Raw genomic sequence first — 15,523 nt, 5'->3', positions numbered from 1 at the left:
TGTGTGTGTGTGTCTATGAGTGTGTGTGTGTGTGTGTGTGTGTCTATGAGCGTGTGTGTGTATGTGTGAGGACTGAAGAAAGGGAAATGGAAGGTACAGTTTCCCACACAGAGCTCAGGCCATGTTGAGACCGTATTGAGCAGGCCGGTATGCTGGAAAGGTGAATTGTAAGTGAATTGTAAGGTGTACAGACCCTTTGCAGCCCCGCCCCTTACACAGACCCCGCCCACACTGTGCTTCGCCCTCTTTCTGCTTTTCTTTTGAATATTGCAGATCCAGTTTAAAAGGAATAAACATTTTCCCCCTTTTCTAAAGAACAAACGGTTCCCTCCCCGAAGGCCTTAACTTTGATGTCTGTGTGTTGTCATAACAACCCTTGTTGGTTTCATGTGCCAAAAAATCTGTAAAATTCTTAGAGGTTTCACAATGTCTATCTATCTAGTTTTTGTATTAAATGAAAGTCAATGAAATCACAGTTCACTATGATAAAAATGATCCATATCTAAACCTTCATTTCATTGTTTTTCCTTCCATTATGCGTTTTTAATAAATCTAGTCATATTTCGAGGTTTGAAAGTAATTTACCTTGATTTTCAGATGAACCTCAAATGCATCCATCTGTTCATTAGGATTAGTCCCTTAATTCAAGCATAATTACTCTCTCCTGCTGCCAGCGCAATTAAAAGAAATAGCCATTTCAAGCGAGTAGCAGAAAACCGTGGATAATTTCTCAAGCTGTCCAGGGTGCAGGTATTGAAATTCTATTCCCGTTCACACCAGGGAAATGTTTATACAGCGCAGAACACCCTTCTCATTTCCTGTCCTAGAGCAACTTTTTACAGCTTGTTAATTAGTCTGCTTCTTAAAGGCTCTTTCTCACTGAACGAAAGTTGCTCAGATGTGGATTGCCCTTTCGCTTGCAAGAATGAATAGCTGGAGGGAGCTTAAACGAACAGCCGCGTAAATAAAGAAGGATGTTTAAAACTGTTGTTTGTCAGTAACGAGCCAGAGCTATCTCCAGGGCTCCCGTCCGCTGGGGCATCCCGACCGAGGGACAGGAAAGAGGACGTACGGTTATGACAAACCCGCTGAATTAAGCGGATAACTTAAACAGAGGCCCGTCTCCAGATTAGGCTAATTGCAGGCGAAACTTGGCGTCCTTCAGTGTAATGGAGAGCAGGCTGTGAACCGGAGGCTCTGAGGCAGAACTGGGCCCATAAAGGCTGCTTTGTGTAAATAACGCGGGAGGTTTACTCATCGCATGGGTGCATTAAAAAGGCCGTTCAGCTGCTTTAACATACACACCGCACCGTTGGCTCGCTGTAATTGATTGCTTCCTCTCGAACCTTGTTTGCAAGTTGGGAGTAAACTGTATATAACTATAAATGCCTTTTTCGCTATGGGCACGTAGATGTGTCGCTGATTCCTTTGTGCACTTCAGTGGTACGTGTGCCGTGGCGCATCGCTGGGCTTGTTATGCACATTGTAACTGATATCTTTTCTCCCAGTTTACTGGCCTGCAGAAAGGTGATTTCGAATCGACATACCAAGCCAAATCTCAGCTATGACAAAACGTTCTCTCAATGTTGCTGCCATGTAGTGGAAATTTTGTAACACTGATAAAAAAACATTGTAGTAACACTGAGAACATTTTGTGTTAGCTGGGATTGTATTAACAGTGTAATTGCGAAATATCTGAAAACAGAATCTTCATACCCTGTTGCCTTTTCTCGGTCTCCGTCACCATTCAGGAATTGAAAGATAATTTTCGATTTTCACCCGAGGCCTGGTTTCAATTATCGCGAAGAGAAAAATACTGGATTTAATTATGAGTGAAAATGAATGGGGGATGTTGACTGTGTGCAGGCCCTGAGTCCTCAGCCATGCGCCGTGCTCCGTACTCTGAGTCAGGTGGGTCAGCGCGGTGTCACGTCTGCTGGGCTTTTCAGACGGCAGTAAATGAGTTATCACTGTTTCTTTCAGACCGCTGTGAGTCACCCTGCTGGCCATGCGTGGGAATAACAGTCTGTGCTAACACACCCACCCCCCCACCCCCACCCCCCACCCCACATACACACACACCCTCCCTCCATCCAGCTTTTTGGAGACCCTTAAGTGCTTAACAGACCCCGGCATTGTTCCCGCTCAACCTTTTGCTCGTTAACGCATTAATGAGCGGATGAGGAGCGTGTCCCGACGCGCGGGGGCCGGGGGCCGGGGGCCGGGGGCCGGTTCTGCTCCGCCCGCCCACCGCCTCTCGTGCTCCGTGCGCAGGATGCAGCCCGGTCGAAGGAAATGACACATCTGCAGCCCCAGAGGAGGAAAAGGCCGCACAAAAGAAGAGCGCGACTGGACAGGATGCCGGGGGTTAAATTTAGGGGCGCGCTGCCCGGCCGGCCGCTGGACTGGAGGATGCAGTTCTTCATTAGCGCTGACGCTCATGACAAGCTATTGTTTGCGAAGAGAGGCTAACACAATGTGCTCTCTCCCCCTCTCTCCCTCTCTCTGTCTCCCTCTGTGCCTCTCTGCCTCTCCCTGTCTCCCCCTTTCTCCCCCTCTCGCTCCTTCTCTCCCTCTCTGTCTCCCTCTTTCTCCCTCTCTCGCTCCTTCTCTCCCTCTCCCTCTCTCTGTCTCCCTCTTTCTCCCCCTCTCGCTCCCTCTCCCTCTCTCTGTCTCCCTCTTTCTCCCCCTCTCGCTCCCTCTCCCTCTCTCTGTCTCCCTCTTTCTCCCCCTCTTGCTCCGCTCTCCCCTTTTTCCTCTCTGTCCCCTCCTCTTGGTCCTCTCTTCTCCCCCCCTCTCTCTGTCCCTTTCTCCCTCTCTCTGTCCCCACCTGTCCCTCTCTCCCCCCTCTCTCTCTCTCCGTCTCCAGGCACCAATCAGTGGTCCAGAGCAGCTGGACAGACGCCTTCATCTCCCAGCTATGAGAACTCTCTGCACTCCCTGGTAAGACTCCGCCCCCCGTCCCCCACCCCACTCCGAGCACATTTTAACGGACATCCCCTGAGCCCGTCTCTTCTGTGAAGGGCATGCGTGTAGACCGTGGCCAGGCAGGCCAGCGTTAAGCGGAGCGGGCGCGCGGGCGGTGCCCATCCCCCCAGGGCGTGCCCACAGCCCATCTGTTCCCCGCCCCGCGGCCCGGCCAGGGGAGGGCAGCTGCTGCGTTCCGCCGCTGCTCCCGGACTCCCCGGGCCGGTCGGAGAACGGAGCCGCCGCCGCCGCTGCCCCCGCCACCGCAAGGGATGGCGTTCCCCCCAGACGCGCGCGTTCACCCCCCCCCTCGCCGTGCCTGCGTGGGCGTGAGCGGATCCATGTTTACGTGCGTTCTGACCGCCGCGGCCTCCTGTGGCACGCCAGCGAGCGCCCGTGCCCACATCAGAAAGAAATATCCGGAGCGGGACCGGATGGCCCGCACATTTAGGAAATGACCCGCGCGGCGGTTCCCCGGCCTGCTTCAGCGGGACCGCAGACCTTGCCGTTGCCGTGCCAGTTCGCTTCCTTGTTCTCTCTCTCTCTCTCTCTCTCTCTCCCAGCAGGCTGAATGTGTGCTTATTTCCTCCTTTTCCTATCTTGACTTTTGCCAGAAATATCGAGTTCATCAGCAACTCCATGAGCATCTGCAAGATGCAATGTCCTTCTTAAAGGACGTCTGCGAGGTATTGCGGCCCTTCAGATGGCACCTCTACCCTTCACTTGTTTGTTGCTGCCTCATCGTTTTTTTTTTTCATAAGCTCAAGTTTTTTTCATAAGCTCATCCCTGTCTTTTTTCCCAGTCCATTTTAATTCAGTCTGTTTCGGTTCGCTATTCACGTTCTCGTTGCAGTGCTTTATTATATTTTCTTCACACGCTGCCATTTCAGCTTGCAGTGAAGGCACGCTAATCAGCTTATGAGCATTAAACGCTCAATAGAACTTCATGCCGAATTAATAGACATGGTTCTCGAGCACAGCAGAGGGTGAAATGCTGTTTCTGAAGGGGCTGAGGGCACTTGCGCGTGTGGTGTTCCTCCTCAGGTTGAAATGGCATGACTTGCTTAATGGGGCATCCTCCTCTCATCACCATCGCGTTTCAAGACAACACCTCCATGAATTATGTCTTTCTGTTCTTAGCGTGACGTTTTCTCTGAGACCAGATCATCCCAGCGTATTTCCCCCTCTGTGGCAAAGTGCTGTTTTGACGCCCACATTTTCCCGCTCTTTTTCCGCCTCAGTCTCGGATGGAGGACCGGCTCGACAGGCTGGACGATGCCATCCACGTCCTGCGGAATCATGCTGTGGGATCCACTGCCAGTCTGCCCGGCGACATGCACAGCCTTCTGGGACAAGCACACAACGGGCCAATCGCGGCCATCGGATCAAACTTCCCTGCAGCAGGATTGGTCGCCAATCGGACAGCGTCTATGGTAAGCAACCTCCAAGAGCCTGCCAGAAAGAGCTTATAGATTCTGTGGTCGCGAATTTCAGTACTTAATGTGCGGGATTTATGTGATACTTGAAAACATAAAATGTTAACTGAGAAGACCTGATTGCAGATAATTACTGCATATTCAGCTGGAAGTTGTTAGTTTCATAGTGTCTTTGTGTGCAAGTAGCCCGTTACAGAGGCAATGGCCACTTGCATAAGCTTCGTACTGTGTGTGCGTGCATGTGTGCGCGCCTGCGTGTGTGTGTGTGTGTGTGTGTGTGTGTGTGTGAAATAGTGTCCAATAAAACACAGCCACAGCCATGTGCAGAATCTGAGCCTTTTCCGCAGAGAGCAGTTGAGCTTATACCCGCATATTTTCCAGATGCGTAATGGCTGGCAGAAGGCTTTCTCTCCTTGAAATAGAATAGAGAGAGGGTGAATGGGAAAAGCAGGCGAAACGGACTTGTGTGGAAAGCGTTTTGTGTGGTAAAGTCCTGCGAGGGCTGCAGGCTCCAGGCCGCAGGCTGCAGGGAGAAGGGGAGGCTGGGAGCACAGCCGCGCGCAGTGTTTCTCGCTCTCCATTTCAGCTGTTTTCTAGAGAGAGAGAGAGAGAGAGAGAGAGAGGGAGCGGGGGATTTGTGCACAGCTGCAGTGGAAGTAACAACAGAGGAAACAATTTTTAGATTAATCCCTTGGTGGTACAAAATAATTCAGTCCATCTTTTTTTTCCCCCAGAAATATGGGAATTGGTCGTGGAAAGGACGGGTGGGTGGCAATAGAGGGATTAAGATCTTTTCTGATTAAACTAATTTTACATGTAAAATTGATCCGTTCTGAGGGAAAGGGGAAGGGAAGGGAAGGGAGGGCGCTGGCTTCAGTGATCGGCTCGTCTTGCCTTGCGAGACGTCCGTGAAACAGGTCCAGCATGCAGGCACATTTTCTGTGTCATCCTGCTATCAAAAACAGCCCTGGGTCAAGGCCCTGTCTCACCTGTACTGGCCATTAAGAGGTTCCTCAGTTTGTCCTACAGTTACTCTCCTCATAGCTGGATTGGTTCCAGATTTAAGAAGGTCAAATAAATGTGCACCCACACGCCATTGTCACTAAGGGTACATTGTTAAAAAACTTGAATAATTAAATAGGTTTTGACCATGAAAGTCTTTGTCAGGGTTATTACCGCTAGGGGCTAAACATTAACACCCGCCCCCCTGCCAAATGCGAGTAGAATTCGGCAGTGGCGTGCAACTGTGTATATCACAGAGTTCAGTGGTGTATAGGCTAATTGTGGCGGCTTCAAACTGTTCGTTTAGGTACACTCCATGCCAGGGGAGAGCACAGATTCAGATTCTCCGGTTGTGATCGGAAAGTGTAGCACAGGACGGGTGTAGCACAGTGGGTAAGGAGTGTAGCACAGTGGGTAAGGAACTAGACTTACCGAAGTGAGGTTCGATTCGAGGTAAAAGGACACTGCCGTTGTAACCCTTACAGTACTTAACCGAAAGTCTTCAGTATATATCCAGCTGTATAAATGGATACAATGTAAAATGCTATGTAAAAGTTGTGTAAGTCTCTCTGGATAAGACGTCTGCTAAATGCCTGTTAATGTAATGTAATGGAAAACGTGGGCTAAGCCGCACCAAACATCAAAAACAACAATGGCTCGGTCAAGGAGCATAACCTTCGACAGATGGACATCCATGGTGTCAAAGTCACTTTAATTTATTTAGCGCTGCAAAAAAAGAAAAGAAAGTAGGCTGGTCACAGTTTTCGGTTTGATACGTGGCTCGCGGTGTGGGAGCCTAGACAGGTGTAGTTATTTACATGCCGCCAATGCTGCTATTTTGTAATTGCAATTTTAAAATAAAGTAAAATAAAAAAACTATTAGAGTGCATCAGGCATTGATGTCATTAAATGAATAGAAGCACATTCTTTTCACATAATGCCTAATACTGTCAGAAAAAAAGCTAGCTCTTCTCAGCAATAGGTGAGTAATAAAATAATTTTTATTTGCATCACAAAATTTCCATATTCCTGCTTGCCAAAGTGAACAAACTTAGTGTATGTACTTTCTAGCGTTCTTCAAGAGAAGAATATGCCTACTGATGTTTATGACCTCTCAGTTTTCTTACAATAGTGGAGTAATGTTGTGAGTAAAAGATGAAGATGTTGTTCATATTTTGGTTAGTAGTGGGTTTTTCAGGGGGTTTTCTGTACTTCCTGTGGACTGTGGTGCTATTTGGAGGGAAAATGTGGTTGTAGGGGGAGAGAGGAGGAGGGCCTTCGAGAGGAAGCTTGTACTGCGGAGACGCAGAGCAAGGGGGAGGCGCCAGCTCGAGCCAGACGGGGCTGTGATTTAGCAGTCTCGCCACAGGCTTTTATTTTGGAGAGTTTTTTTCCCCCTTCTTTTGAACGACATTGGAAATGCGAAACTTTGGAAGCACGAGCCTGAAGCCGCAGTCCCCACCCAAATAAGAGCTCTCAGCTGTATGGTAATGAGGCGCGACCATTAAAAACGGCACCTCTCCTTCCTGGCTGCGCTGATACTCCCCCCCCCCCGCCCCCCCCAGTCTGAGACAAAGGCTTGCCGGGACACCTGTTGAGAGTACAGCACGGCGCGGCGTGCAGACCGGAGGGGCGGAGTCGGGGGGAGGCCCAGGTTAACGCAGGCCGGCGAGCGACTCGGAGTCGAATTTCTGGGGAAAAGGGAAGCGACAGCCCTCCCCTCTTTCCTTCCGGCCCTCGTCCCGGCCCGTCCTCAGAGCAGAAAATACAGCTTAGGGAAGCGATAATCCCCTCAGAGGATCGACTCTGGACTGCAGGCTTTCTCTGACTGACTCACACTGTCAGAACACAGTCCGCTGTTTTTCACCGCGTGTGGAGAGAGGCTGGGAAACCATTGGGGGCCGTCGCGAGTTTATTTTCAAAACAGAGGCTTAAAGCCGTGCACAGACTAAACACTCATTTAAATAATAAAAAACAAAGAACAATGCAGACACCACAGAGATCGAGAACCAAAATACAAAACCAAAAAACGCCATTATGCACTAGCCCTGACAATTTCAGTCAATTAGTGTGAGTTTGAGAGCCCTGAATTTGTCACTGGTTGATAACACAAAACTGTCCTAATGAAAATTTGTGGAAAAAATTTTAAATATAATATCTGCTTTTCCAATGTGATTGGAAACACCTTGCAGAGTCTGTCAGTCTATACACATGTAGAGATATGAATGTATCTCAGAGCTGAAAAAGTAGTATTTTAATTACAATTTTAATGGTTCCTGAGTGCACATACACACCGTGTTCTGTTGCCTCTGGTGAAGCACAGAACAGAAGCACCCCCAAGTGTCTTAAGTGGTGCACTGATCCAAAAAGCTTGAATCGGTCTTAAAGCACCGGCTTACAGAATTTGTTCACTTAATGCTCTTAGAGAGCCATTAACAATAACCGGCTCACTTCAGCAGGAATAATTGGCCAGCACAGAGACATTAATCACCTTGAAACTGACCCTCCTCCGACGCGGGCCAGATGGCAAGAATAATTCTCAGGACGTGCGGGATCAGCCTCGGTTCCAGACGTGCGGGATCAGCCTCGATTCGAGACGCACGCTTCTTACTTGGTTTCAGCAGCCCCCGAACCTGAAGCCACGGGCAGGAGCCGGGGATTGAGAGGGAAAACATGACCTTTCCCTCAGACCTGGGTGCGTGTGTTCCAGCCAAACGAACTACGGGCTGAATTCTATGAAAGTCTCTCGAGAGGTCGGGAAACGCACTGCTGAAGGTCGCCTTTTCTCATTGGCCGTCACAGATCACAGGGCGAGGGGCGGCTTCGGGAATAAAATATTTGTACTTTTGTGAAGTCGGAGAGATGAGGCCTTCGTGCAAATGTTCCTTTTGTGGTCTGACGCGATCCTTCAGTGCCGTGCTGGCCACTGGGCCTCTCTTTGAGCCTCCAGGGTCATCACACACTTTTCTCTGGTCTTTGATAGGGCGCAGCTCATCGGGAGGAGGCCACCAGCCTGAACAGCAATCACACGGGGCTGCCCAGCTCTGGCCCCGCCCCCAGCTCAGACCTCAGTCACCAGGCAGACAGCTTCAGAGGTCAGCCACGCCTCTAAACCCACACACCTTCAACTGATACCTCTAATGCATTAACAGTTTCTTTTATTTTTTGTTAGATTAATTTTTCTTTGGAAATAAAAATGGACAATAGCCTATACACCTTTTAATTGCACCTCTTTGCATTGCTGTTTAAAGATGTATTTATTAGTGGTACTGGTACTAATGACGCATACATGTTTATTCATCTTGTGTTGTATTCATCATGTAGTATTCATGTTACCTGGAATCTTCTTCTGAAGACACAGCTTTGAACGGGCCTGTTACACGTACAGTCATGTGACCTCTCTCTGTGCCGTGTGCTGCAGCTCTGGCGGTAGGGCTGGCCAGGCACGTGACCGGCCTGGAACTGAAGTTGGAGAACCAGGAGAAGGACGAGATGCACGAGAACCACTCCTCAGACGACCTCAAGTCAGACGACGAGAGCGACAAGAGGGACATCAAGACACCGCGAGGAGGGACCCGCACGAGGTGAAAACCGCCCGCTACCGCGCAGGCTGTTACCGCCGTTAGCCATTCAGAAGCTGTGTTTTTATTAGCACCTGTTAGCGTTAGCGTTCCTGGCGTTGAATTAGACACAAAGTTGTTAGCGTGGCTGCAGACTGACCCCCGTGCGGGCGCGCGTGCGCCCTGTCTGCACCTCAGCAGCATCAACGAGGACGAGGACCTGAACCCCGAGCAGAAGGCGGAGCGTGAGCGCGAGAGGAGGATGGCCAACAACGCCCGCGAGCGGCTGCGGGTGCGCGACATCAACGAGGCCTTCAAGGAGCTGGGCCGCATGTGCCAGCTGCACCTGAAGAGCGAGAAGCCGCAGACCAAGCTGCTCATCCTGCACCAGGCCGTGGCCGTAATACTGAGCCTAGAGCAACAGGTCAGAGGTGAGTACGCCACGGAACGGTACTGAGTGTAGAACAGAGGTCAGTACGCCACGGCACAGTACTGAGTGTGGAACAGAGGCCAGTACGCCACGGCACAGTACTGAGTGTAGAACGGAGGCCAGTATGCCACTGCACCGTACTGAGTGTGGAACAGAGGTCAGTACGCCACTGCACAGTACTGAGTGTAGAACAGAGGCCAGTACGCCACTGCACAGTACTTGGTGTAGAACAGAGGTAAGTTACTCACTGGTACAAGTTATAGATGAGTGCATCACTGTGCCAGGCTGTGGCAGTAAATGTGAGTTTATGACTCCATTATGTGTCCTTATCTACTTCTTCTTCTGCCTGACACCTCAGGGATCTCTCAGTTCAACACTTCCTCACCTGTCACTAGGGAGCCCTACTAATGCGTCAGTTACACACACACACACACACGCACACACATGCGTGCACACACATACACATACAGGCATACACTCTGGCAGTGGAACCGTTAAAGGGCAACCTACAGTAATTCCCCAATGCTGAACCCCACAGAGCGGAACCTGAACCCCAAAGCTGCCTGCCTTAAGAGGAGGGAAGAGGAGAAGGTGTCCGCCGTGTCCGCCGACCCCCAGCAAGGGCACCCCGCCGTCCACCCCAGCCTCACCGACACATCCAACCCCATGGGCCACCTCTGAGGAGCAGCCAGGTACAGCACTGATCCCAGCAGACCACTGATCCCCAGCAGCCCACTGCCCCAGCCCAGGCCTCACATTAGACACCTGCCAGAATTTGTGACGATTTCACCTGTCTACGGTTGACTTAATATGGAAGAAATATGTAAATGAAAACTTCTGCACACTGGGCTATTTACAGATCTCATTTCATAAGTACATTAAACTTGTTTTTTGTTATTTTGCAAAGTGTGCAGAAGTTGTGTTTATTCTGCTTTGCCTTGTATGCACCTGTGTAATGTATGTGTCCATTGAGAGAATATTTCCCTGACAAAGAAATGAATAATAAATGCAGCTTTATGTATCTGTCTTTTAAAAAAGTAACAAGAAAGGGTAAAATCTCTTAAACGAGTAGTTTACTTTCTGGGGTTTTTGATACTGTGCCAGTTTTACTGTCAGTCCTATTAGGCCACCTTTTTTTACGTGTGATAAAGCATGTTTCAGCTTTTCAGCCATATCTGACATCCTGTCTGCGTTACAGTGGCGATTGTAGGGCAGCCAAGGGTATGTGGTCAATAAAACACACTTTAGGGAACTGCAGTGACATTATAAATTAATCAGATACTTTTCTAAGTATTTAAATGTCTGTAATCGCACCTAAAAACCGACATCACAACCGAAAGCATACAATAAAGCTGAAATACTACCAAAAGGTTCACTGTCCCTTTAACTGCTTTGCTGTGCTGGGGTCATCTTGATTGTGCCTCCCTAATCGACATTCTTTTTTTACCCACAACCACAGATCAAATCAATTCAGATCAACTCTGTACGAGAGAAGAGCGGGTGACCTTGCTTCCGGAGGACAGACGGGACTCACAATTAGTGAAGACAAACCCACTCGAAGCAAATAAATCCAGAAAAGGCAATCTTGAAATTGGAAGGGGGGAGAAAAACTGGCAAAGCTTCCAGCTCCCTGTGAAGAAACCCAATGCAGATCACATCATTTCTGCCCGCGAGTAAACTTCAGCGCGTATCGCTCTGTTGGTGCAAAGACGCGTGTCGCACCTGAAACAATCAGACTGTCACCCTCCCCTCCGCCCCTCCCCCCCCAGCGTGGAAGTTGACTTGTGCCTAAACTGAATTGACGAATGCATTGTAACCACAATTGTTTTTTCGTTTGTTTTTTTTTATTTTTCTTTTTTTATTTTATTTATTGTGTTACTGAACTATAATGTAACTCTACATCTAAAGGGAAAGTGCTGACATTGTTTGGCGATGCTGAGTTTTTGGTTGACCTACAGTTTGCCCTGGGCCCTGAATTTCACCAATGAAACCCCCCCCCCCCCTTCCCTAGCCAGTGCTGATCTGGGCTGAGCTCATTTGTGAAAATAGTTTAATATATTCACCAGTTTAGGCTGAGACTCATATACATCTTTACTGGTGGCAGTTTGTGCTTAAAGATCCAAGTGTCCCCTTAAAAGATAATATATTATATATAATATTTATATTTTATCCATTCCACAATAAGAGCGTGTTTAACCAAAAGTACCCTCTGATGAAAGTGTGTAGATTTGCACAAACTCTGCTTTTTTGGAGTCTGACCAATAATCCACAGAATTGGAGGAAGGGAAAAGGAGGAAAAGGCAAACTGTAGTTTACCTAAAAGTCACATTTGCGATTTATCGCTTTTTTTTCAAGCCGTTCAAATATAGAGAGAAAATCGGAGACAAACGTTTGGAAATAGCATTCCTTGCATACATATTAGTGTCTTAACTGAAGGAGAAAGGCTTCATCTTCCTTTTATTCCTTTGCCATATAGTGTTAACTGTAAAAAAAGAGGCGTATTCGTTGATATCAGTTTTTTTTTATTATGTTACTTTTTGGACTCTGGTTACTTGGACAGTCAAGGCCATGGTCTCTGTCATTTTCCTAGGGCTGTGCTATCAATGATTTGAGCTTTGAGAGCAAGTAGAATCGGAAACAATGGCCATGTAACATCTGGCCTGAATGAAAGTGTTGCTTTATTTCCTTTTTTGTCTAAAACAAAATACATATAAAATGCATTATACAAAGTAACCAAGTTATTTTATTTGTAATTATATACAAATCATTTTCTAGGCTTCATAATAAAGCTTATAATGTCGAGTGAATTAGCAGAAGTTCTAAGTTATTTAGAATGGCTTTTTTTCTTCCAAGCAGCAAAGTACTTTATACAGTTACTTTTAGTCAGTAAAGGGTAACCTGTATGTCAGGAGAAGCGCTTTCCTAACACACATCATGTACGAACCAGTCAACTCGTGGTTCTCTTGAGCAGGTAGTGAAACGATAAGCAGAAGCAGTTTTGAGCAAGTTTTTTTTTCTTCTTCTCTGAGGATAAAGCAGTTTTTCATTTTATTTTGTTTGCGCATGTATGCCCTATTTCTTGTAATTCTTTTGGTCTTAACACTATATCGTAATATTCCATTAATTTTTGTGTCTGTTGTCTTCCATTGTTACTAACCATAAAAACAAGGCCACTACATTCATAAATATTACTAGTTTACCAAAAACTACCAGAATCAAAGGTTGCCATATCAAATTATATATAATCTCAAACAAGGTACAATAGTTGGACTAGTTTTTCCCAGTGCAAATCTTCTTGGTTGTATTTTGTGGATTTTCTCTCCTTCCCACCCCACTGGGGCACATTTATCATCAGTTTTCGCCTGAATATATATGTGGCCTTGTTCTTCATTTCAGTATTTATGGGCTTTAAAAATGTTGCTGGAGGAATGTGATTGAGGTTACGTGTCACTGCCTGCCATATCGTTGTTGTTTCCTCTCCTTTTTCATTTTTCCCCTCTTCTTTTTCTCTTTTTTTTGTCCTCAGTCGATTTCTTTACTCCTCTGTTGGCTATGTTAGACTTTGCCGTACACCCAGAAGCTTTCCTTCCTAAAATGAAAAATATAAAATGGAAAAAAAATTGGCTTATTTTTCACTGTAGTTAGTCTTTTATACAATAATCTTGTAAGAAAATCTCTTAAATTCTAAATATTACTCTTTCTAGATTTTTGAAATCGAAAGTTTTCAGTAAAAAGTTTCTTACTTTATTTTACTATATTAGGTAGTAAAAAGTGTAAGGTTATTTACTGTAACCTGACCATTATCAGAAATTTGCAAATGGCATCCTAAGAACATAGTAGGATCATAGCTGGCAGTCTAGTGAGTATGGGATATTGTACGAGCTCAATGTACCAGAGGGTGTGCTTCTCATTTTGTCTCCAGTCTCCATTGTGGGTCGATGACAGACTTGTACCTGTGTCAAAATTCAAGGTATTGTTGATGCACATCAAAAACCAGCAGCAAGAAGTTGATTTTTTCTGTCTCTGTAACAGAAAACACAACATGTATATAACATTTATGTAGCAATAAATGTGCCATCTTTTTTTCTAACAAGGTTGTATGTGCGTAAATTTTTTCCCCCCTGAACTGCATAAAATGCCCCGCCTCTTTATTTTCCGGCTCCTCCCCTTGTTATTTGTTTGCTTGCTTTCGCGAAAGCTGTGTTCATGAGTCCAAGCAGTATAGCCAGTCAGTCTTATATACTATCATTTTTCCAGCAGTTTCAGAAATATGCTCAAGCACTGAAGTTAAGGTTCTGCAGCACTGCCCCCTTTCCACTGTGGACTCTGCAGTGAATAGAGGCCAAATGAGGAACACTGTGCAAGAGTGTGTTTGTGTTGTGTGGAATTATGAATGAAGCTAACCAGTGGACCATTGTAGTTTGTATCATAAAAGTACTATGGAAAATGATATGTATATTTTGATAAACTGTCATAGTGATATACTCTGGCTTTTTCCTAGCATCTAGTCTTGTTTTTCTGGCAGCAGAGAGTGTTTGTTCTCTACCACATGCTGATACTGTAAGCAGTTAAAATGCACTGGATAAGTCAGACATAGTCAGACTGCTCCATGAGGACCCCCAGTGGTCTGTGGGCAGTTAAAATGTTATGGAAATAGCAATAGCTATTTGGTGCTAGCTGCGTTGGTACTATTTGGTTTTGTTAAAACAGGCACACCCAACCAACTGGTGATCAAAGGCAAGTTTGTACACACTTGCTTTACAAATATTCTCATTTTATTTTGTTCAGATTAAAATGCTTACAGTGCATGGATCCGCACCGAGATCTTACCTTGTCTAAGTGGAAAGACACTGCTCTGAAGAAAGTTGTGGTAATGATGATCTTTCATGGTGGTTTGTTCCTGTTTTGCTTGCACACTGTAGAGCTGGATGGTCTCAATTAGCTTGCAGGCCTCTGCACAGCCTCATTACGTGTGATGGATGACAAGAATTGGGAGTAGATCCACACTGTTGCAAAGCTTTCCCAGCTTTCTGGGATGTGCTTCACTTTGCATTGTCATTATGGGTGAGACCAAATTCAGACAGCATTGTAAGTATGGACTTTTAGTCTAAAAGACATCAACAACATGATTTTCTACTTGTAATTTAGAAAATGTGAGATTTGAGGGCAAAATCCATGTAATAAATAAAATAACGTTGAATTCTTCTCGAAACCAGTTATTTGGAAGAACACATCTTTGGAGTGTCCACGTCAGACACTTGGCTTAATGTGATGCACAAATAAAATTCCTGCTAAACTGCCAAATTAAATCTGAAAGGTATGCAGCTTGGTTGCTTGATGTTAACTCATAACGAAATCATTAGATTGGACATTTTCGTACATTGGCAGAAGCCCCGTTGTTTCAATTACATCTAACCCAAATCCCAGATCTTGTCATAAAGGAGAAGTCTAGAATTCTGCAGTGTTATTTTGTGTGTTGTATGTCACTCTTTGTGTTGCAACACATTTGTGTGTGTGTGCGCGCATGCGTGACTGTGTCATTTTATCTGTGTCTGAGAGACTTCAAATTCAAATCCACAGCACAGACATAAGTGACAGTCAGAGTCATTTTTGGCCTGTAGTGGTGTCTGGCAAGCTTTTAATACACTGCAAGGCCAGAATGTCATCTGTGCAATAAATTTCCTCTGGATGAAAGATAGTTCTAATAACTAGCAGTTTTGTGCCACTCAGTGCCTGTCTGTCTTTTTTTAGTAAATGCCCTCCTTTCTCAGTCTCTATCATGATGCGGTGTTTACTTGTGGTTGCCTGAAGAATTGGCCGTGTTTTATTTAAGCACGGGACCACCATGGCTGAAGGCAACATCCTGTGGCTGTGGTTTGCCTGGGAAGCTGTGCGGGCCACACATACTGCGTAAGTCGTGGTAGACCTGCTGACAGTCACATCTTGGCTCGCATCTTTTCCTGTTGCCTGTGTGTGAAGCCACACCAAGGAGCTCTGTCACTACAATCTGAAAGACAGCCTTGTTTTTTTTCAGGGTCTGTTTGAAAGGGAAATTGCCTGTAGCAGACATGAATCCCTGGATCTCCACAGTTTACCATGTGCACGTCTGCTGCAATATTTCACATCCA

The 15,523-nt window shown here is 46.4% G+C and overlaps 1 protein-coding gene across 4 annotated transcripts in view; it reads left to right on the top strand.

Moving 5' to 3' along the window:
- LOC135255346 (transcription factor 12-like) overlaps nt 1-13,488 on the top strand; it is a 105,316-nt gene extending 91,828 nt beyond the window's left edge. For all 4 annotated transcript variants that reach the window (XM_064336396.1, XM_064336398.1, XM_064336397.1 and 1 more), the window contains 7 exons: nt 2,870-2,943; nt 4,209-4,400; nt 8,389-8,500; nt 8,827-8,989; nt 9,164-9,396; nt 9,934-10,087; nt 10,855-13,488. In XM_064336396.1, coding sequence (XP_064192466.1) covers nt 2,870-2,943; nt 4,209-4,400; nt 8,389-8,500; nt 8,827-8,989; nt 9,164-9,396; nt 9,934-10,076 — 917 coding nt within the window. In that variant the 3' untranslated portion in view covers nt 10,077-10,087; nt 10,855-13,488. The remainder of the gene's footprint in view (nt 1-2,869; nt 2,944-4,208; nt 4,401-8,388; nt 8,501-8,826; nt 8,990-9,163; nt 9,397-9,933; nt 10,088-10,854) is intronic.
- Nucleotides 13,489-15,523: the final 2,035 nt, after the last annotated feature.

This window comes from Anguilla rostrata, chromosome 5, assembly GCF_018555375.3.
Source record: "Anguilla rostrata isolate EN2019 chromosome 5, ASM1855537v3, whole genome shotgun sequence".
Lineage (NCBI taxonomy): Eukaryota > Metazoa > Chordata > Actinopteri > Anguilliformes > Anguillidae > Anguilla > Anguilla rostrata.
The sequence above is the reverse complement of the archived record's forward strand: the minus strand, read 5'-3'. Positions and strand labels throughout refer to the sequence as shown.